The sequence below is a fragment of the Alligator mississippiensis genome, chromosome 2, assembly GCF_030867095.1.
Source record: "Alligator mississippiensis isolate rAllMis1 chromosome 2, rAllMis1, whole genome shotgun sequence".
Lineage (NCBI taxonomy): Eukaryota > Metazoa > Chordata > Crocodylia > Alligatoridae > Alligator > Alligator mississippiensis.
In genome coordinates this window covers 271,998,811-272,021,435 of record NC_081825.1, presented here as the reverse complement: position 1 = coordinate 272,021,435, position 22,625 = coordinate 271,998,811, and the positions used below count along the sequence as shown (strand labels likewise).

Sequence of the window (22,625 nt, the reverse complement as noted above, 5' to 3'; positions counted from 1 at the left end):
CTGCAGCATGTGGCCTAGACCAGAGTTTTGTACATGGCACAGGGGGTCCAGGGTGCAGGCTGCATGTGGCACCCAGGACCAACCCCCTGAGCAGCACCCACAAAACATTCCTTTAATCTTACATTTCTTTTTATAATCTCTGATACAAAATATGCGTTTTTCTTTAAATCACATTTGTATGTTTTTAATTAAAATAAAACTGCCTTTTTGGTTGAGTGAACCTTTATTGAAACTGATTGATTTGACCACTACTCTTTGCCGCAGTTGTGAAGGATTAGTCAGCATTTGTGTCCACCAAAAACAAAAGGAAATGCAAGGCTATTCAGGAATATGATCTTCTGAATGTGAAGGCCTTTGTTTCAGGGCTATTAGGAAGGATTTTTGTGTATGATGAATAAGCAACAGAACTCTGAAGAAGACCGAGAAGGAAGCTTCATATCCTATCTGAATAAGCACTAAGGGCATAGCCTAAGAGAAATCTAGAAAGGACTTTGGGGTTCAGGTGCTGGCTTAAAGTAATCTGGGGCAGAGAGCCTGGAAAAAATTTCCAGATGTATGATTTCCCCTGCACTTTAGGAAGCAAGATTTTGTACATTCTTGTAAGTCAGGGGTGTCAAACTCTTTTGGGTCCTAGGTTGGATGCGGACTGTGAAGCTCCTTATGGGCTGAATCTAAATTCATGTCCAGCGGTGACATGAGTGGATGCCTAAGTTGCTTCCCTCCTACAGCCAAAATGTATCCGCAATGGAGCTGTGGGGCCCTGTGTCCCAAATTTCAGCAGCAACTTCTGCCCCTGTTCTCCCCACCTCCATGATTCCCTGCTCCTCTAGGTGAGCCTCATGGGCTTTATATTTAACGCCCTTCTTTTAAAAACAGAATTCCACCAACATCAGTGCCAATGTTTTCCTCTTATTGGAATAATATAAAATCTTAAATTTTGGGTAGCTAATCAGGCCAAAAGGAATAATTTTTTGTTTTACTATTTTAATTTTTTAAAAATATTAACTAATATAGCAAAGGAGACTAAAAGAAGAGTAATTTTGCAATTTAGAGGCTTCTACATGGTCAGGCAAATGGTATCCCACATATCAGATCCTTACCGTATTCTGCACATCAAGTTGGCACCAGCTATTGTTGGAACAACCATAGTGGTAACTCCTGACGAGTTTTGGTTTGAAAAATACTGTGATAGCGCAAAGAATATTGTGTGTTTTGTACCATCTAAAAGTTTTTATTAGGAAATTGTTCTCAATTATTACGAAAAACAAAGAGATATTGAACTGAGTACTAAAAATTATGATTCATAAAAATATTTAATTTAAAATGGAAATGTTTTCACTTAAGAAGTCATAAATATATGAAATAACTGCTTTATTTCCAGTGAAACAGCAGTCTAAATTAATGGAAAAGAATGATCTGTTGTTTGAATGCTGAAGAACCAGAGGAATGAAAAGACTAAGAGATTCTTAGAAGAAAATTCTTAGCATTTAGTGTATTTTTTTTTTTCCTCCAATATTAGGCATATACTATATTGAATTTGGAAAATTTGCAGTATGTTAACAAAAAAAACCCTTTTATATCATGTTTTATTTTGCAGTTCTGGAGCTTGTGTGGTAATTCATTAACACCAAAACGTGGTGTTTTTGGCAAGACTGGTGATCTGCAAACTATACTGTGCCTAGCCTGTGCAAGAGACGAAGTGACATATTCTGGTGCACTTAATGGAGATATATATGTATGGAAAGGAATCAATCTTGTAAGGACAATACAAGGAGCACATGCTGTAAGTATTTTACTTATGATTTAGACTGTTTGAATATTACACAGCTTTGGAAACTGGTAAAGTTTATAACTGATAGTTCAAAGAAGATTTCTGAATGATCCTTGTGAAGTTTATTTTTATTTTAAACTGAAATGTTTACACGCAAATCTGACATGCTTTTTTATTTACATAATGTTTCTATATCTTTCTTACTTCACTTTCGCCCATATGCCTTTATGGAAAAGATGCTTTATAAATCTGAATCCAGTTTGTACATACAACATTGAATAGTCCTTTCTTCTTCCAGGTGCTTTAATCAATTTGTGACAATGCAATGCAAAGTTTACCTTCTCAAATTTTTTATATACGATTCACAAATAAAGCTACTGATTTTCCCCATATTTTAATATAAAAGAAAAGTACGTGTTAATTACTTGTTGGTGCTGAAGCAATTGTTGTTTGAAAGTAGCTTTTAGTTATAGGAAATGGTTTACCATTAGTTCATGAGCAAATTGGACAAATGTAAAAAAGAACGTAAATAACAAGCAAGAGGAATTTACTTAGAGTAAATATGACATAATTGATGTTACTTGACAGGATGAAACAATTCATATGTTCAATAAACGATAGGGCAGATTAAGGGGGTGATATAGAAAAGGTAGCACTCTATTAAATAAGTCTTCTCTGTTTTTTGGCTATTGATAATTAAAAAATGCAGGATTTTGAATGCATATGCAAAAATATGGCTATTAAGGTGTGATACTTTTGTGCCAAGAGAACATTTTCCCCCATGTCTCCCACCATAGAAGAATGGTCCCCTGTCTCACCAATTAACTGATTGGCAGGAGGGGAGTGGGCATTATCCTGGGGTTGGAACCCTCCCCTCCCCCACCATCTTCTTCCCTAGCAGAAGAGAGGACAGGATGCCAATTAATGGACTCCCTTAAGGGTGGAGGTGGCCCAGGGAACAGCTGTCTAGTGTCCCTTGGTTGGAGAACTTGTCTTTGTAGTTCTCCAGATACAGAGCTGGAACGCATGTATGCTCAAGGCCCCTGGCTGTTTTTCTACCAGGAAGAATTTTGGAAAAATTCTTACTCATAGAGATGAATGCTTCTCTGTGACCCATGTTAACTAACGAAGCCCAGAAGGGGAGATGACCTCAGTACCTTTTATGCTAGGAAATGTCATCTTTAAGGCTACCAAATCAAACTAATGTATAGGTACTCCTGAAAATGTATCTGTAATATGAAGAAAGAAAGGCTGTCATGAGATCTATCTTATAGGCCAGTAGTAACGTGGCATTAGTAATACTAAAAATCACAGATAACATTTTTCTCACATGAGTTATTGCATGCAACACAAAGTATTCTATTTTTGAATCTATTGTCAAGAATAAAGATTAATAAGTCTCCAGACTAGATGTTGATAGTTTAGGGATCGGTGATCATAACCCAATAAAATTCAGTATTGGCAATTGGAAGACAGTTGAAGTTAATACTATGTATGCCTATTTGTATACTGAGTATGTTTGTTTACTTTCACTGTGTAAAAGTGACATTGGTTATCAATTTGTATCAGGGACTGGGAATTTTTGGGGGTAGAACATGCTCAAGTTATCCTAGGAGAAGGACCATGCCCCCTTATTCCATAGGGTTTGGAGTGCTGGAGTCATGGTGGTCCAGAAAATACAGGAGAGGCAGGAGTTTTTTGGTGACATCTTTTATTGGAGCAGGTGTATGATTGGGAGAGCTATTAGACAAGCTTTTCACTACAAAGTGCCCTTCTTCCATATTACAGAGGAAGGCAAAAAAAAACCCTTTTTCCCTTTTCATTGTGACCTGGGGATAAAATTCCTTCCTGGCTACACATTTGGTGCTTGGTTTGACCCTGAGCAGATGAACAAGACCTTCCAGCCAGGCACCTGAGATGTGTCAAAGTACTGATAAGAGCATTGGTGCATCCTAGTCAAACTTCTGTGTCTCACTGTGTCTGTCCAATTTTTTTGATGAAGACAAAATGTTTCTATATTTAGAAATTCATAGTTACCTGAAAGTTATGTTTTCAGCACTTGTTTGTGTTATTTTTAAAGTAAAAATAGACTATTTGGAAAAGTTGTTAGAATTTAGTTTGGCCATATGAATCAACTAAACATCCAAAGGAAGTATGTGTAAATGTGTGTGTGCACGTGTGCCTTGTCATTTAAGTCATTTTCATGCATTGGGATAAATTCTGATATCTTAGTTATATAAAATTCACATTTGATGTGCATAATCTGTCAATGAAGAATATGTTCAGTGTGAAAAATATAATTGATTGGAAGTGAAATATTTATATTGTAATATCCAGGTTGGCTAATAAATGATCAGTCATTCTGTGGCATTTCATTACTACTAAATTGTTTCAGAAGTACTCCAAAATTCTTGTGCATATATTTAAAGGTGGAAAAAACACACTTCCATTTTATGACCAGTGTTACATGAAAAAGTAAATGTTGATATGCCAATAGAAATAGTTGAGAAAAATATGGCGCAACTTAGCAGTAGGAGGCAAATGGAAATTCAGAATCAAGTCAACTATCTCTTGCCATGCATACACTGAATGCTGCTGGGAGACTGGGTCAATGGTAAACCTCATTGGGAGGGAATTCGGTCTTTGAGTAGGAAAGCCAAAGGGAAGACAAACAGTGGCTGGAGAATTAAGTGATTGAAATAGGATTGCAGTTAGGAGAATGGATAAAAAGGAGATAATATAACGGTAGTTGAGAGTTGAAGAGCCAAATTTATATGGATCAGGAAAAGAAGGTGTCTTTAGGAAAGGGAAGGGACTGAAATGTTAAGGGGTTTGAGAGGAAATTGTTAGTAGGAGGCAAAAGAGCTGCAAGTCTAGCTTTGGGAGATGTGGAAAAAGATCTGTTTCTGCTGATACCTTTCCTTCCCAATATTTTTTTTTTAAAGAGCTGAAAGAGGATACAAGTACATGTGCATTTAGGTGTTAATCGCACTTTAGGAGGTTAGTTGTACATAGTGCATCTGATACTGGAAAGTTTGCACTATAGGCATTAATCAAAAAAACTTATCAAATATCACATTATGCTAACACACAGACTAGCGTATAGAATTCTCTTTTTAGTTTCAGCATTCTGTGTGTTCTGAATAAGAAATAATGCATGGTTTCCAAGCATGTTACACATAATATGAAGATGTAGTGTGTTCAGTAAGCATATATGGTATGCTTATTAAAAACAGTCACTATTTTAAAGATTCTTTTTTACTATGCTTGGGCTTTGCATAGTAAATGTACATAGGATGCCTTCTCAATAACTGAATAATTTATTTTGGGATACTCTTTCAGAGGTACATATTAAAGTTGTGTGGATTGATGTCAGAAGTTGAGGTTAAATAACAGGCACCCTGTTAATACCCTAACACATCTATGTTGGCTTGCCAAGCATTAATTAAATATAGAGTGAATAATATAACATATGTAAATGAATGTTTTAAACTTGGTGTTGTGGACCAAGTCATTCCATCACTCTAAGCTTTACTATGAATTGCTTTGATTATGTATTCAAACAAAATAGAACTATTTTTTCATGTTTCAACATAGTAGAGAGATATCTAAATATTTATTTTTAGATTTCTGTAGTAAGATACCTTTTATCCATGTATCTTAGAACACTTCTTCACAAAATAAGAAAATTAGCTTGAAAGGTGTTAGATAAGTAAAAAGAATAAATTACACATCAGTGATGCTTCACCAGAAATTTACTGTCCCCAGCTCCATGAACAATCTGCTCAAATGTCACAGCTGATCTCAACTGTTAGGGAGGACATACTGGGGAGGAAATAATTTCAAGTTAGGATCCAACCTGTAGGTATCTTTATTAATTGAAGTGAGTTCAAGGAACTGGTGTAATATATTTTCTTTTTTTAATGCTACTCTGTACTTTGAGAAATACATCTTGTACATGTGCGTAGCTTCCACATGGTCTTTTAAGAATGGCCCTCAAGCTGATTATAGGACTACAATCTAGAAGTTGTGTAGGCATGGTTATTATGGTGACATCTACATCTTACACAAGTGGGTAAAGTTGATTTTTTTTTCCCCCCTCCATTGAGGCAAGCATGGATTCCAGGGACACTAGATTATCCAAGAGCGCTTCAACATTTGTAAATGTCTTTCTAGAGTGAGCGTGACTATAATCATGAAGTTGAAACAATCTGTTTTGCCCTGTGCTCATAGTCCTTCTGCATTTCTATATATCACCTTGGTTTTGATGTATGAAGTTTCGGACTCAGAGATAGAAACAGAAACCATTGTAGCTACACATTTGCCTCTTAGAACTGAAGACTCAAGACATAATTATAAAAGACCTGTGACTGACAATGCTGTTAGTTTACCTTCTGCTAGGGCATTAGGTCTTGGAACCATGTCCTGTTCTTCATTGCTTAAAAATGTTCTTCTGGTATTACTCATGTTTGCTTGTAGTTCAGTGTCAAAATTATTTAAAAAATAAAAATACAATAACATTTAAAAAGATGCAGTATAATTGTCAATATTATCTTTATTTCAGTAGTGGACCTGGTGTTCATGTCTTTTTGAATATATCTGTATTTTACTTGAGAAAAAGTGTCCATTATATTTAAGGAAAGGAAAGAATGCTTTGTTTTTGTCACTATCAAAATATCACTCACTCATGGATTCTAAAATCAGTTATTTAAAGCAAATGGTGCTAAATGACCAGTAGGTACAGTATGTTTTGCTCCTGAATTCAGGAATTTAAATTAATCTTCCTCATCTTAGTATGTAAAGAGCCAAAGTATGTCTTTTACCTAATAACTTAGAAGTTGACTAATGGCAACTAAAGGCTGGAACCACAGCTTATGAAAGTCAGTTGGGGTTTTTTGCTGATATTTGTGGGGGTTGAACTGGGCCCTAAGGCAAGAGGATGTGAAACTAAACTCTTTTTAGGTATAAGAAGCGGCAGCATTAGGATCATCAACATCAGGATGAAAGCAGTATTGCGGCAATTCTCTCAACCTGCATATCAGCAAACACACTAATTCTACTGTTTTTGAGTTAGGTAGGTAATAAATGGGGAAAAAATACCTGCTCAATCAAAATTCCTTAGTCCACATCTTCAAACTAGTTCTAAACATGTACATGATAAATTTGCACTGATTTAACTTAAAGTAGATTAACTACAACAAAAAATTTAAAAAATTACTGTTGGTGAAGTTTGTAATTTGCAAAAATAGTGGTAAATAGTGAGAAATAGTAATTGAAAAGAGAGATTTCTAGAATGACTTGGACTACAAGGTAGATTTGAAAAATGTGGTATACTTGAAAAAATTGTTCTACTACAGGCAATTTTAATGTCATACTTATAAAATATAGTATATAGGTGCCATATAGTTAGTTGACAGGTTAGGGGATTGTATTAAATGAAGCAGTGATAGTGAAAGGGATTTGGTGGGTAAGGTGGATTAGTTATCTGAAATTGAACTCTTACTACGATGCAGTGGTTACAAGGGTAAACAAAATCTTTGGATGGATAAATAAAGGAATGTATAATAGAAGTTTGGTGTTAACACTATGTAGCATTACAAGACAGTTCTGTTTCCAATTCTGGTGTCCACAGATAAAAATAGAAAGGGTTTTAAAAAGTTGAATTATTTGAGTTGGAAAACCAGTTTTACAATAAAGTACTTAAGAAGTCTAATTTACATGGATTACTTAAAAGAAGGTTAAGAGGTAGTTTTACCATGGTCAATAAGCACAAGAAGAAGATTCCTGATGTTAGAATCACTTTTAATTTAACAAACAAAGCTGTAGCAAGATTTACTGGCAGAAAGATGAAGCAAGACAAATTCAGGTTAAAAAAAGGGTACAGATATTTAACACAGAGTAATTAACCAGGGGAATAATTTGTTTAGGGTTGTGGTGGGTTCTCTGTCACTTGAAACCTTTATGTCAAGATTACTTCCTAAAATAGTTGATGTGGCTCAACCATAAGGTAAGGGATTGATGCAGGAATAACTTAATTAAATTTTATTGCCTGCGTTAATGAAGAAGTCAGACTAGGTTATCCTAATTGTCCCTTTTTGCTTTAAAAGTTACATATTTGGGAATTGGTCAAATTTGTATGAACACTTTTGTTTTGCATCACGTATAGTTTATTTCTGTCTAACTTGAATATATTCCTAACTGATATAACCTAAACTGATATCAATCAGTTTTAAACTGAAATAAGAGTGCATAGAGGTTTGAGCTGGATTAATTAATTAAAAATTAGATCTGAAGTTAAACTAGTGCAGTTTTCTCATGTGGACAAACCCTGAGTCCTCCACTAGGAAATCATCCATATTCATGGATTAAGCACTTAACCATGTGCTTAAATCCCAAGTGAATCAGTGAGACTTACGAACATGAAGTGTGTGTTTTAAGTTCTGTCCTGAATGAGGATAGATTAAAGTATGCACTTAAGAACTTTCTTGAATCAGAGCCCAAGTTCTGTTTGCATCACTTTCAATTACATTATAATTTTTGGATGAAACCCATAATATTAATTTGTATTTTGATCATTAGAATTTATATACATTTTTGACTCACCCATATATATAAAAATTGTGTTAGCTGAATGATTTAATGGTGCCTTCTCTACAACATAACAAGAGGGGAAAACATTTTCCATCCATATGAAGATTTCTTTCTTTTCATAATAGTTATTATAAGGTATATGTGTTGTTGAATGTCATTTTCTTTCCTCCTTAGGCAGGAATTTTCAGCATGAATGCATGTGAAGAAGGCTTTGCCACTGGTGGCAGGGATGGCTGTGTTCGTTTATGGGATTTAAATTTTAAACCAATTACTGTGATTGATCTCAGGGAAACAGACCAGGGATATAAAGGTAAAAAACCCGAAACAATCTAGTCTTTATTTTCATTACACGATCAAATGGGAAGTTCTTCACATGTTGAAAAATCTATTTTAAAAACAGTTAATGAAAATATATGACATGTATGTTAATATGAACATTGTATTTACACAACAAGGGTGCATCCAGACGAGCGTGCACGTGCTAATTTGCAGTGTGGTGGATTTTTTTGACACTGGGAGAGCCCAGTGTCAAAAAAACCCACACCTTAAAGTGGGGTGGTGTACATGATACAGCATATGCTGCCTGAAACTGGAGCCTATCCAGCTAGTCATGTTCCGGCTGCTGGCCAGGCTCCATGCACCAGATCGCTGCCACTGAAGCCCTGGGAGGCCCCTAGAACCCCAGGTAAAGCTGCTGGGGCCAGCCCAGGTGCTGGACCCAGCCTTCTCTACCCCACCCAGGGCAACCTGACACATGCTAGCACATACGTGCCCAGGCGTTCCCCAGAGACGAGCAGTAGTGCACAACTATGTGCTGCTGTTACTTGCCCCTGTGGAAACGCAGCATACGCACTCATATGAATGAGTCCTAAGAGTCAAAATAATTTGTGCTTTGACAAATGCCCTGTCATCTGAAGATCTCTTGGTAGTTTCTCAGTAGTTTTTGGTTCATGAGAATTATGTGCATTGTGTAATGTATTCCTTTCCCCACACCAGGTCTGTCTGTAAGAAGTGTGTGCTGGAGGGGAGATCATATCCTAGTTGGTACACAAGACAGTGAAATTTTTGAAATTGTGGTGCATGAACGCAATAAGCCTTTCCTGATCATGCAGGGGCACTGCGAAGGAGAGCTGTGGGCTCTAGCTGTCCACCCTACAAAACCTTTGGCTATGACTGGAAGTGATGATCGATCAGTCAGGTTAGGTGATTTGACTTGTTTTGTTTGTTTTTGTTTAACTATGTACAATTTGAGGTATTGCTTTATCTTTAAATAATTAAAGGTACCAGTGTTAAATAATTGTTATGTATCATATTGTGGTATTGTTCCAGCTGAATTTATTCTCATAACTCTGGATAAAGAATACTTTCCTGTTGAAAGTCTGAAAACATTAGTAAAAATTGGTAGTTTACAAAATGAAAATTAAGACCTTTATTTCAACTCAAATGGTGGAAATGTTCGCTTTCGTAGTTTTAATGACAGTAAATAATATGAGGGCCAAAATGATCAAATTGAGTTCCTGAAGTTAAACACATCAGTTTATATTTCAGGATCTCAAAAGTGATTTGATTTTGTTTTTCTTTAGAGGGGCAGCCAGGTATCTACAGCTTGCATTGAATTAAAATTTTAGCTCCCAAGTTCACTTTTTAAGTGTGTTAAGTAGATTTCCTTTGAGTATAGGGGTAGTGAGGTCAGAGAGAGAATGGTAGTTCTGTGAAAAATGTGCTTTTAATGGTGTATGTGCATTTATTCTTTATTGTTTTTCTGGTGCGTAGTTGCTATTTGTTTCCACCCATGTAGTTGCCATGGGGGCATTTGGTGCATTTGATCAGATATATCACATTTTGGGTAAGGCATATGTAGGATCCATAGATTCTGATGGCCTTGTTATGAAGGGTGTTGATTGTAGTAGCACTGGAGATATGTTGCCTGGTTAAGGATTTCTTGCTAAGGCACAGGTGTGTACAACTTGATGTCTGCTGAGCAATGAGGAGTTTGCTTCTGATGATGAGTTCAGCATGGTTAGGGGGTTGTTTGAAAGCCAGGAATGGAGAGGATAGGTATATTTATCTCAAGGTCTTTGTTAAGTATAAGCTGTAGTTATTTGATTCTCCTGATTGGTTCCAGTGTCAGGCGGTAGGTAATCACTAGGGATGTGCGGTCATAGCAGGGTTTCTTTTTGTATTGTAGCAGGTTACTGCAGGGTACTTGGATAGCTCTTTTAAATGTGTGGTCTGTTTCTCTATTGGAGTGTTCTTGTATAAAAACAGATTTTAGGCAGGCCGGGTGGGTTCATAAATGTTCTTCTCATAGCAAATGCAGTGGTATCTGAGGGCCTGACTCTAAATTACTTTTTTGGTATCCTTGGGATGATTGCTGGTTTTGTGGACATAAGTATGATGGTCCATGGGTTATTTGTATATGGTGGTTTGTAGGGTGCCATCCTGAATGTGGATTGTCGTGTCTACAAATCTGACTGTACTCTATTCTTGTAGGTATTTCCGACAGGCAGCTGTGCCTTCATGGTGTGGCATGTTAGCATACAGCCTGGTGACATTGTTGGTTGCAAATATGACCTTCTTGGGGAGGTGGATGATGTACTGGATTCTGCTGAGGAAGTCTGTTGCATCTTGTAGAAACTTGTTCTTTGAGGTCTGCCAGGGATATCTTGTTTATGGATCTTCAGGAGTGTATAAAAAATTCCTGGGATACAAGAATGGGGGTTAAATGAAAGTAGTTTTTTTCCTGAAGCTGTTATAAAAGATTTGATTATGTTTTTCAGTTCCAGAGAGAATTCTGGTGTATGGGGAATTTCTAATATGGGAAATTTTTACTTAATATAATTTGACTCCCTGTTGCAGGATACCTGATAGGAGCAGTAGCCACTTGTCAGAAACATTTCCCCTGGGAAATTCCCTACAATGTATTCAAATGAGATTCCCATGAGCAGCAACATCCACTTAGGAACAACCTACTACTAGAACACTGACACCTTGCTACTAATACAAATTGTTTGTGTATCTATATTTATTTAATAAATCTATGTTCTAACAAATCCTAGTAAGTTTTACTCTCTGTTTTTTCTGAAAGATCATTCCTTTTCCTCTCAGAAATTGTGTAGTAGCATTTTTTTGTGAATTGGATGGAAGTTACATTGATACAGCAAAACATGCATCTGGAACCTAATGTAAAAATTACATGCTGTACTTAGGCACAATTAGTCAGAGGTTATAATGCTATTTAGTAATATATATGAAATTGTAATATATTAAGAATAATGCATTATTAATAGAGAGATGCATTTGTATTGTAAAATTTTAATTGTTTGTTCTATTCTCTTCATTAGTTAAACTGGATATACTTTTAAGCAATAGAAAATTCAGAATTTGTTTCAAGCAAAGTAGGATCAAGTACCTAATGTTTTACCAACAAAGCCAAAAACTGAATCTGCCTTTTCATTTTTATCATACTAGCTCCTTTATCCTACTTGAAGAAATATAGGCATTCACTGCTATGCAAAACTTATAACTTTTTTTGCTAGTTTTGAAAGTTATTGGTAGAAAATAATTTTTTAATATGAACACTGCATTCAGAATATTTTTTTAGAAGCCTTCACATTTTCTATCACAAAGTTATTAACTATTCCTTGCATTTGACTTTACTTTAGAATATGGAGCTTAATAGACCATGCATTGATTGCCCGGTGCAATATGGAGGAACCGATTCGCTGTGCAGCAGTTAGTACAGATGGAATCCATCTTGCACTTGGAATGAAAGATGGCTCTTTCACTGTACTTCGAGTCAGGTATAGTGTAAAAATCAGAAAGTTACGAGCAATCTAGTATATGTTTTATATAGAAAGCATACGCTAAGATTATTTTAACTTCTATTTCAAACATATGGTTCACAGATTATATACATACAGTTCTGTTACTCTGATTTAATAGGCAAAGGTTTCCATAACAGTATGTTATGAAAAATGGTATGTTAGGAAAAAATACATTATTGGGCAATAAATCATATATTGAAAATTATCATTAGTTTCTTAGTTATTTCCACTTAGTGAGAGCTGCTGTTAGCCCTTATTCCCTGCTCCCAAAACTGATCCCAGCAATAGTTTTGCTGTCCTCAAAACTCAGATTAGGTCTAAGGGATGAGAGAAAGGGCTCCATGTGATATTAAGGAGCTTCCTTCATCTAAGTATCTTAAGGGCTAGTGATCTACCTGAACCCTTCAAGTCCAGCAGTGCCCAAACATTTAGGCCCGTGGGTCAGAGGAGTGGTGCCACATCTGCCTGTAGGTTGTATTTAGTGAGTGGGCTCTATCCGGAACATAGTGTTGGCCCAATCAGGGCCTGATCCAGCCATGTGGAAAGAACTTGGCCAGGGTCCATTGCAGCCATGTGGAGCTGGTCCTCTCTGTGCCCAATCCCACACAGTTGCATTGGGTCCAATTTCAACTGAGCCATGTGGGAACAGGGCCTGATGTCTCAATATGGGGCCAGCCTGACTGGGGCCAATCCAGCAATGTGGGTCTTGGAAAATTGATATCAAGGGAGTGGTGGCATTACTTATTACCACCACTCTCCCACCACCAGGTTTATGGGCTTGTGGGGAAACCTGTGAGCCAGATTACCTAGCTTCATGGGCTGGATCTGGCCTGTGAACATGGGGGTTGAACACATCTTTCCTAGTCAGCCCAGACTTTCAGTGATACCTCCTGTCCTCCCTCCTAGGCCAAGGGCAGGGGACTTTAAAGGGCTCTGCTTCCTATAGAAACTATATTTGCATAATGAACCTAAGATTTTCCCTTCAGAATTAGAATTTGTCAGACATTATTACTGTGAACATGATATTCTCTCTTAAGCTTATGACACTCATTTTCTCTACTACAGAGATATGACAGAAGTGGTTCATATTAAAGACAGGAAGGAAGCTATTCATGAATTAAAATATTCACCAGATGGTAATTTCCTCGCTGTTGGCTCCAATGACAGCTCTGTTGATATTTATGGTGTTGTTCAGAGGTACAAAAAAGTTGGGGAATGTGTTGGATCCCTAAGTTTCATCACTCACATGGACTGGTCTGCTGACAGTAAATACTTACAGACCAATGATGGCAGTGGGAAAAGACTTTTTTACAGGATGCCAAGTAAGATTTTTTAATATTAGCTTTATTAAAAATGTATATCTATAAATGATAAAATGTATAGTACTTGCATAAAATAGCTAATAAATCTTGGTTTGAAGTACTGAAATTTAAGGCATATGAAAACCCTATGAAAGCAATTCTTCAGTGCATAACAGCATAAGAAATTGAAGTAAATTTACATAAGAGTGCATCCAATTGAGATTTGTTTTTCTCTTCTAAGCTGTTACTGTATTTTGATTTGGGTAAAACTAATGAGTTGTAATTTCTTAATTTTGATACCAGTATTTAATCTTAGAATGTTTTATTACAATGTATTTTATTATTTATTTTTTTTAATCAGTCATTCTTTCTGAAGAATAAATTTCCACTTTTTAAAAGAATTGTGTATTTGAACTCTTTTTAATAAGGGCTTTCCAGTGCTGAGTTCCAGTGTTAATAGTTCAGAATGAGCTTTGTTGTATATAATTTGGAAGCTTGAAAAGATCAAGAACCCCATAAAAACAGATTCATACTACTTCAGAATTAAATTTATAACCTTACTGAGGAAGCCAACTTGTATGAGCTTTTGCAGTGAACAGTTTATATTTAAGCAATCCAAATGCCAATTAAATATGAAATTAAAATAGAAGTAGGTAACTATCTAGTGAATTGAAATTGTAGATAAATTGTAGATTACTATGGTCCAGAGATACAGCTCTTTTAGGACTTATTAATGGGAAACAGGAACTTCACGAAGCATGAACAATGCTGGAACCTGTAGGTCTGCAACAGACCTCTACCACTTGAGTTTATGGGAATAACTGGCAACAGTTTTCATGCTCTGTGTGAATTGGCTACTAAAGGAGCCAAAATGGACACTTTACCAACTCCTTGGTACAGATATGTGTTATGGAACTATAGATTTCAGCTTCATGTATAGCTGATGTGGAGGTTCTACAATTTCTAAGTCCCATTCCAGTTCTTTGTGGGGAAGAAGTGGGTGATCTAGTGATTAAATCTATAGCTTTCTGTTCCCCTTAACCAGTACATTTTTGGCCTATAGACTGTTCTTTCATAACCAATAAATGTCTCTTTACTCTGATATCTCAAAGTTTGTTCCCTTTCCATGTGTTCCAGCTCAATTCAGTTCTCTTCCTTCTCCCTGTGGCATTTACTTTGCTGCACCCAAGGCTGGTTTCTGTGGGCATGTCTACATGAGATGTCTAATGCACAGTAGGCTAATTCTACTGTGCAATAGTGTGCCATGGCAAAAACTGTGCTAATGTGCTACTGCATAGTAGAATTAGTGTACTGTGCATTAAATGTCATGAAAAAATCATTCTCAGTAACACTGGCTACTGTGCATTAGTTAGTACCTTGTATTAGAGGTACTAAATGTAATGTGCAGTAGCAACAGTGCATTAATGCACATGTAGACGCACCCTGTTTCTCCTAATAAGGCACAAGCAGGAGAGTATTGACAGAGAAGAATCAATCTGTCTGCTCTTAGTTCTGGTACCTGCTATCATTATGGTCCCTGATTGCTTAGAGAAGCAACTACAGGAAATGTCTTGTTCAGACACTGCATCTTTTTGATTATGCATCTTCAGTGTTGTCAGCCTGTAGGTGTGTAGGGATGGCGAGTGCTCATTGCAGATGCAACTATTGGAGACTGATCTCATTAGGTCCCTTCCATCCCAGCTACCAGCCTCTAACAAACCCAGTTTTTTGAAAACAGGTTTTCAGAAGCTCATAAGTTGGCAACATTTCAGGATTATTGTTTTTTTAATTTCTGCTCCAAATCAAGCTGCTAGAGATTCTTGGTGAGAAGTTTGCAAGATTTTTTTTTTAAGATGAGCAAAACTTTTTCCCCTGCTAACCATGGTCTTGGTATATCGCTTGGAAAACAATTTAGCCTGAGACCGATCATGGAAAATTTTATTTCAAATAGTTTAAACTGGGCAAAACTGTAAGCAACTGAAAACTGAGTCTCAGAGGGTGTGTCTACATATGCAATTAATACTCAGTAAGGTACAGTAAAATAAGGTTCAGTTTACCACGCCTGGGAACCTTGCCTACATGTGCGCTCAGATTTGTTCCCAATAGTAGCAGCCCAGTCCAGGGTTCCTCCTGTCCTGCTCTGTCCTCTTGCACCAGCTAGGGGGAACTCGAGGCTCTTCCAGGTGCCACCCTGGCTGGCAGGGGGCCTGGGGATTGGTCCTGATGTGCAAAGGGCTGGGAGAGCTGTGGGGCTGCAGGGGCAGCTGTCTCCTAGCCCCATGCACATCAGAACCCATCAACATTGCTCTTGGTTAGCAACTACACATGAGGTACTGTGCAGTAGCTACTGCATGGTTAATCTACTACCTGTATCTACAAATAGTAGCCAACCATGCAGTAAACTAATTTACTGCATGGTAAATGCTGCACATGTGTAAATAGCGATGCTTTACTGTGCAGTAGATTAGTTTACTAGGCAGTAAAACATCTCATGTAGATGCACCCAGGTGTTAATGTTGATAGTAGGCACAGCTGCACATGATATTAGTGCACCTGAATAAACTCTGATGCAATTCACTCTGGAGTTTATTGCTCCCGGGCACAGCATTTACACGTGCTTCCAGGACCACAGCACGTTGAGCTGGGGCAGCACAGCCCTAGCTGATGGGACTCAAGGGGTCAGCCTGCCAGTCCGGGGCTGCTCTAACCTAGTTTAATGTACTGCAGAGGAGCTGGCTAGGGCACAAGGGCTCTACAGTGTGGAGCTAGCTGGAAGACTGTACCACCCTCATACCCCAACCAGGACTGGTCAATGTATACACGTGCATTGTAGCACAGTAAAATTTGCCATAGGATAGTACTCGTGTTGGGCAGTACTATCCTACAGCAAAGTTAATTAGTTTACCCTGGCCTAACAGTGCCACATGTGTAGATGGTGATGCTTTACTGCAGAGCTTACTAGGCAACCCTGCGGTAAAGTGCAAGTGGAAATGCACCCAATAAGTGTTGCTATCAACATTGCCTGTTATAACAAAGAGTTTTAGAAATAGTGGTTTGAATATACATTTTTTTAACTTGGTCTAAGCTAGATTTAAATTCTGGTCAGACTTTGAAAATTGGAGTTTCAGATTTATTTTTATTAAAAACACAGCAGGAGTTAATGATTAAAAATAAGCATTTGCATTTTATTTTTAGGTGGAAAAGAAGTTACAAACAAAGAAGAATTAAAAGGTGTCCCCTGGGCTTCATGGACATGTGTTTCTGGCTTAGAAGTTAATGGAATATGGCCCAAGTATTCAGATATCAATGATATCAATTCTGCAGATGCAAATTTTATTGGGCAAGTTTTGGTTACTGCTGATGACTATGGAATAGTCAAATTATTTCGATACCCATGTGTAAGAAAAGGTAATGTCTTTACTGATGAAAATATGTAAATCTCAGATACTCAGGACAAAAAGGCTTTAGAGGGAACAATAAAGGTCTTAGGAATTTTAGAAATAGCCAATGTTTATTTGTAGAGTTTTAATTAAAGTTCAAACATGGAAAACAGCAGTGGGTTGATAAAATGGACTGTTCAATAATTTTGTGTAGAATTTGCAACTGTGTTTTGGATAAGAGAGATGTATGTCACAACAAGTTTTATTTGACAGTTGTAGAGGATCGCTAAGAACATTATGGCTAAGGACAGACATTCAAAAAGCCTAACCCTGAATTGATTCAATATTTGCAGGTTAGTGTAATCTGCAGAGATTGAATGTCTATCCACTTTCAAATCAGTTCACTTTTGAATCAGGAAATGCAGGCACATGTCTGCAATGGATCAGGTTAGAAGCCAGGGGGTGCTAGAGTGAATCTTCCCTTCCCTTCCACAATGCTGTGCTGAGGTGGGTGTGGCCAGGCCCCAGCAGAACACAGTGATTAGGGAGGGATTTAAACCTCCCCCACCCAGCCTGCACAGTCCCTATCTGGGGTGTGCCTGGAGGGGGAGGTGGAAGCAGCCCTCACCAGGCTTTTCCCCCCCACTCACTGTTCATGGGCCGGGGAGTGTTGCCAGCCCCTGGCTAGCACTCTGAGGTAAAGGGCAGGGGGAGGAAGGACTGTTTGTGTGGACTGCATGCATCTACTGACGATACTGAGCTTTTCAATCTCCCTCTCCCTACTTCTTCATACTGTCTGCAGCAAGCTGACAAGCACTGCATTCATTTCAAGCCAGCTCATTTCTCACACCTCTCTCTGTCCCCACACTGACAGCAAGAAAACAGAGCCTCTTTCATTAGTTCAAGCTTTTCTTAAACATATTTTTGCAAAGCATTTTTAAGGAGGAACAAAGGGACATTACCAGCTGACCTGTTGATTAGCTTCAAAAAAGTCCCGAGGAGACACTGTTCTGTCTGCCTTTGTTCCAGTGAAATTGGAGACACACAAACATAGACGTCTCTCTGCATTAGCTAGCAAGGGGGTGGCATGACCGTGACCAGATGCTGGCTGGAGTCAGTGCCACTGGGGTCCTTGCTGTGGGAGAGGGGAAGGAGGGGTGGATCTCCGCTTAAGCAATGAGCAGATGCTGCTGTGCTACAGTCTCCAACTTTTTCTCAGTCAGCTTGAGCTCTGCCTAGGGAGGAGAGAGGCAGGGCCAGTCCTGGTCTCTGGAGCAGACAGCTTAGGCCAGGAAGAATTTTCCATGAAAGATTAAAATGCCCTTGTTAAATTGTTTGAACAAAAGTTCCTGAGTTTAAATCTTCCTTACTGCTAATTATAGAAGTTCCTCAATAGTACCACCTTTTCTAAAGGAGGTGACCTGTCTAATTCTGATTGTGACCCTAAAAGAGAATTCTTCTAAGAAAGTCCTTGAGGCTTTCTTGATTCAACAACCAAAACAGGATCCTGGTAATATTCCAGAAATGGGCTCAGAAGAAATTCCAAGCTAATACAAATCAGGAGCTTTTTACTATATCTTGCTTTTGAGAGTGAGATTAAGGTAGAATGGGAGTTTCTAATTGCAGTGAAGATTCTAACTGGCAAGTAGAAAACTTCTCTATACCTCTGAATGAACTTCAGAGATGTAGAGATTTTGCCACACTTGTCAAAGTTGTTGCAGTCTGAGTCCTAGACTCTGGCCCAGACCAAATGGTCTGATCTTCAAACTTATACAAACAATGACATTCCCAGAAAGAAAATTCACATATAAAGCTCAGTTTTCAAATCCCTCCAACCCCTGAATCTTTTTGTTGATACTACAAAGGCACTGCTCAGAGTAGGCATTAGTCTAAGATGATAAAAAGCATTTGTCCATCCTGTAACCTCATAGATACTGGCAAATCATCTGTTTCTAGATTTTTCAGGTACCTCTGTTCCTCAGTCTGAGCAGATGACTCCTCTTCAGTCAGGACTTAGTTATCAGAGAAGATGTTGTTAAGTAGTTCAGATGCTTTCCTTGAGGAATATAGGCCACTTCCTCAACTTTATTTTCCAGTGGTTCTACAGAAGATGATAAAGTAGCTGGCCAAATCATTTGGAGGATATACCTCTCAGAGTTGTAACTAGCCAGGACTGTGCCCTCGTTTTCAGTGGCAAAAAAATAGGTTAATGTCACCTCAGCAGCAACAAACTCCATCTGCCCCCCTGGCCCGTACTGACAAAAACATACTTGACAGAATTATATTTCCCAGATACCCATCTCTCACAGACACATGCTCCTGCACTGCCACTGCCAGGACTGGAGATGGAAATTGTAGAAGGAGGGAGTGCAAGGGAAAAGAGAGTGAGGTATCTCCTGTTGTATTCTGGCATCCCCCTACCCCCTTTTAGTCAGTGTCTGGGGCTTGTGCCCTTTTCACCCACTCATCCTTACATTACTGTACCTGGCACATATTTCTAAGCATCTATCTCTGGTCTCAATAGTACCATATTTACTCAAATCTAAGATGACCCCGATTTTAAGATGAACACCCAATAATTAGGTTATAATATGGAAAAGTGTATAAATTAGTTATCATTTTCCAGATATAGAATCTAATTATCAGAGGGTTGTCTTTAATTCATCCTCTCCCACTGCTACAGCAGGCAGAGCAGTGACTGGGGATAAGGGAGCTTCCCTTCCCTCTTCTCCCCCATTTGTTCCCCTTATAGGCTTCATGCCCCTCCCCCCTGCTCTCCACAGTCTCTGCCTCTTCCTTCCACAACACTCCCCTTTCTCTGCTTCTTCCCACCAACGCTTCCTTTTCTCCACCTCTCCCCACCCACCTCTGTGCCCCCGCCCCCATTATTTTAAGATGCTGCTCGAGCTCTATTCTTTCCCCAGAGCACAGCACATGGAAGCGCAGCACTTTCTGGGCCATGCAGCAGTGTCACAGCAGTGTCAGTGTTGGTGATTGGCTGGGCAGGGGATGGAGTTCCATGTTGACATTGATGATTGGCTGGGCAGGGGACAGAGTTCCATGTGCCCCATGCCTAGCTGTACCTGGCAGTTGTTGACTCTGGATTTAGGACCCAGATGCTTTGTTCTGGGGGGGTGAACCAACCCTCAGACCGACCACAACCTCTCCATTTGATAATAGGCAAATTTATTGATACACAGTAATAACAGAAAAGAAACAATACAAGCAATCAAGCAATTCGATTTATATCTACCAAGCCTAGGGCTGTCATCAGAGTCAGGAAACATCTGGCAAGGACGCAGGCTTCACTCTGAAGGCTCTCTTAGGTGTCAGATGTCAGCAGTCTGGAGGTTGGATGCCGAGGGCCCCCTCCATTGGGGTGGATCAGATGGGCTAGTGATGTGTCTTCTGTCCATGGTGGCCTTGGGGACCCCTTTGGGAGATGGGGACCTCTCCAAGGGATCCTTTTGGGGAGGAGGACAGAGAGGAGGAGGGCCCTTTGTTACCTTCAAGTCTCTGCTTTTGTATTCTCTTTCCCTCCTGATGACTCTCCATCTGTGGCTGCCACTCATTGGTCTCTCTGTGGTTGTCATACTACTCATGTTCTGTTTTGCCAACACATTCACAGCCTATCACATGCACACCTTTCCCAAAACAGGAATTTCAGGCCCAACTTTGGCCTTGTGAGCTGGTGCCACCTTGTCTCATGTTATGGAACAGTGTGGCACATGCCCCCAGTTTCTCAGACTATGTGCCCTTGTTTGTTAGACAGCCTGTCTGCTTCTGAAGGTGGAGGAAACTGTGCATGAGACGCAGGCTTTTAGGAATAAATTAACCCCTGCTGCCCATCCTGAACCATTTTAATGCATATTCATATACCTATAAGCCAATTCCCAAAAAACAAACCTTTAAATACCATTTTCAAGTCATCAACAGTAAGGGAGAGAAGGGGACAGAGTGGGGAGCAGAAGCTGTGGAGTAAAGCTGGGGGGGGGGGAGAGGGGGCACATGACTGCTGTGGGTCTGACTCTTGCCCCAACAGTGCCACAGTAGCTGCCTGCCCTCCAAAAACACACTCACTTTGTACACAAGTCTGAGTGGCTTTTCCCCTCTGTGCTGATTGGGTGGGGAAAAAACTGTGTCTTAGAGTCAAGTAAATATGGTATTATTTGAGCTGAGGGCCAGAAAAAGTGGCTTGTTTGTTCATATAATATAAAGTATCTAGCTTTCCTATATATCACAAGTGCCACTGCCTTAAGAATCTTTTATGTCTAAAAACTTCTTCAAAGGAAAAGTCCCCAAAAGAAAAGGACCTTCTAAGATGAAAATTTTAAAACTAAAATCTGAAGCAAATTATCTCATCCTTTTAACTTGATAGCCCAGAATTAGGTTGATACCAGGCAGAGAGTGGGGGTTACCTATCTTTGTAGTCTTGAATATCTAACAAGAAAGAGTTTCTGCTTCTTCAAAGGCTATTCAATTTGCTCCATTCCAGAAACAAAAAACCCCTGCATGTCTCCCAAAAAATGTGTTGGGAGCACCTCAAACCAGTGCTACTGCAGTCATATGGGGAAGGCTCTTGAAATGTTCTCTGTGAATTAAGGTGGAGGAAGTTCTTTTTTTACAAAAAAAATTCTGGAAACTAGTCCAAAAGAATCAAATTTTGACACATCAATTTGGGACTTTTTTTCTATATATCCTAGGATGAGTTGAGTCACTTAAAACATCCTTGAAAATACCAGTATAATAACTAAATGATCTGAAACCCTTACAAGTAACCTCCAGCACTTATGCTGTGGCTGGCTGACCACTTAAGAGTCAGAAATGTAATAATGTTTTTCATGGCAGCTGCAACGGCATGGTACTCCTGATGGCCTAGAGCACTGGGGTTATGCAATGTCTGTATAACCTTTGTGCTATTATCACAACAGTATTTTATCATCAGTGTCTACATTACATTCCTTCATAATATTTTTAATATTGACATGAATAAATAATGCTACTTTGTCTTTTTCCCTTTTACCAATACAGATTAATCCTTCAAATCCTTGTTTCTTAAACTTGATAGCCATAAGTCTTTTGCTAGTTGATAACTGAGATATTCTGTATCCTTATACAAAAAAAAAAAAATACTCTGAGAAGAATCTGGAAAATATCTGAAGGAAAATAGTTTTATCCCTCTTTTTAAGGAGTTATTCACTTTAATAATTGAGGAAGAGATGAATCTGATGAAGAAAAATCATGATAATCCCTGCAGTGAATTGTGTGAGATCATTTTTTTAGATGTATCTGTGTATCAAATCTTAGTTATGCAGGCTACAGTAATAGATTTAATCAGATGTAACAGCATTAATTAAATTAAAGCAGGTATATGGCTCAATGTGAGTATCATTCAAGTTCTATTGTAGGAAAAATGGGAATCAATAGTCTGAGTGTCCAGATAGCACAGTGCATAGAGGCCTATTAAAGATATGCTAAAATTAAAAATAAACAAACTTCAGGGCAGAAAGACAGTTGTAGAATTTTGGTTAAAAGTTCTGCAAAATGATTCACCTATAGCAGACCTCATAAAAGCCAGCTATGGTTATCATTCCTTCCTTCCTTCCCTTCCTCCTCTTCTTATTTTCCCTTGCCTTTCCTTCCTTCCTTCCAAGTTTTCCTGTTTGTATTGGAGGTGAGGGGTAGTATCATAATTTGGTGAATGCTTAGTGTTCTGTCTTCCTTTCACAAGATAGAAGAAGTGGAATTGTGTTTT

At 38.5% G+C, this 22,625-nt stretch overlaps 1 protein-coding gene across 1 annotated transcript in view; it reads left to right on the top strand.

Moving 5' to 3' along the window:
- The window catches only part of EML5 (EMAP like 5), a 231,977-nt gene that overhangs the window by 72,117 nt on the left and 137,235 nt on the right, over positions 1 to 22,625 (top strand). Inside the window, exons 5-10 of the mRNA XM_019481686.2 lie at positions 1,598 to 1,783; positions 8,537 to 8,672; positions 9,359 to 9,560; positions 12,028 to 12,165; positions 13,255 to 13,511; positions 16,686 to 16,898. Coding sequence (XP_019337231.1) covers positions 1,598 to 1,783; positions 8,537 to 8,672; positions 9,359 to 9,560; positions 12,028 to 12,165; positions 13,255 to 13,511; positions 16,686 to 16,898 — 1,132 coding nt within the window. The remainder of the gene's footprint in view (positions 1 to 1,597; positions 1,784 to 8,536; positions 8,673 to 9,358; positions 9,561 to 12,027; positions 12,166 to 13,254; positions 13,512 to 16,685; positions 16,899 to 22,625) is intronic.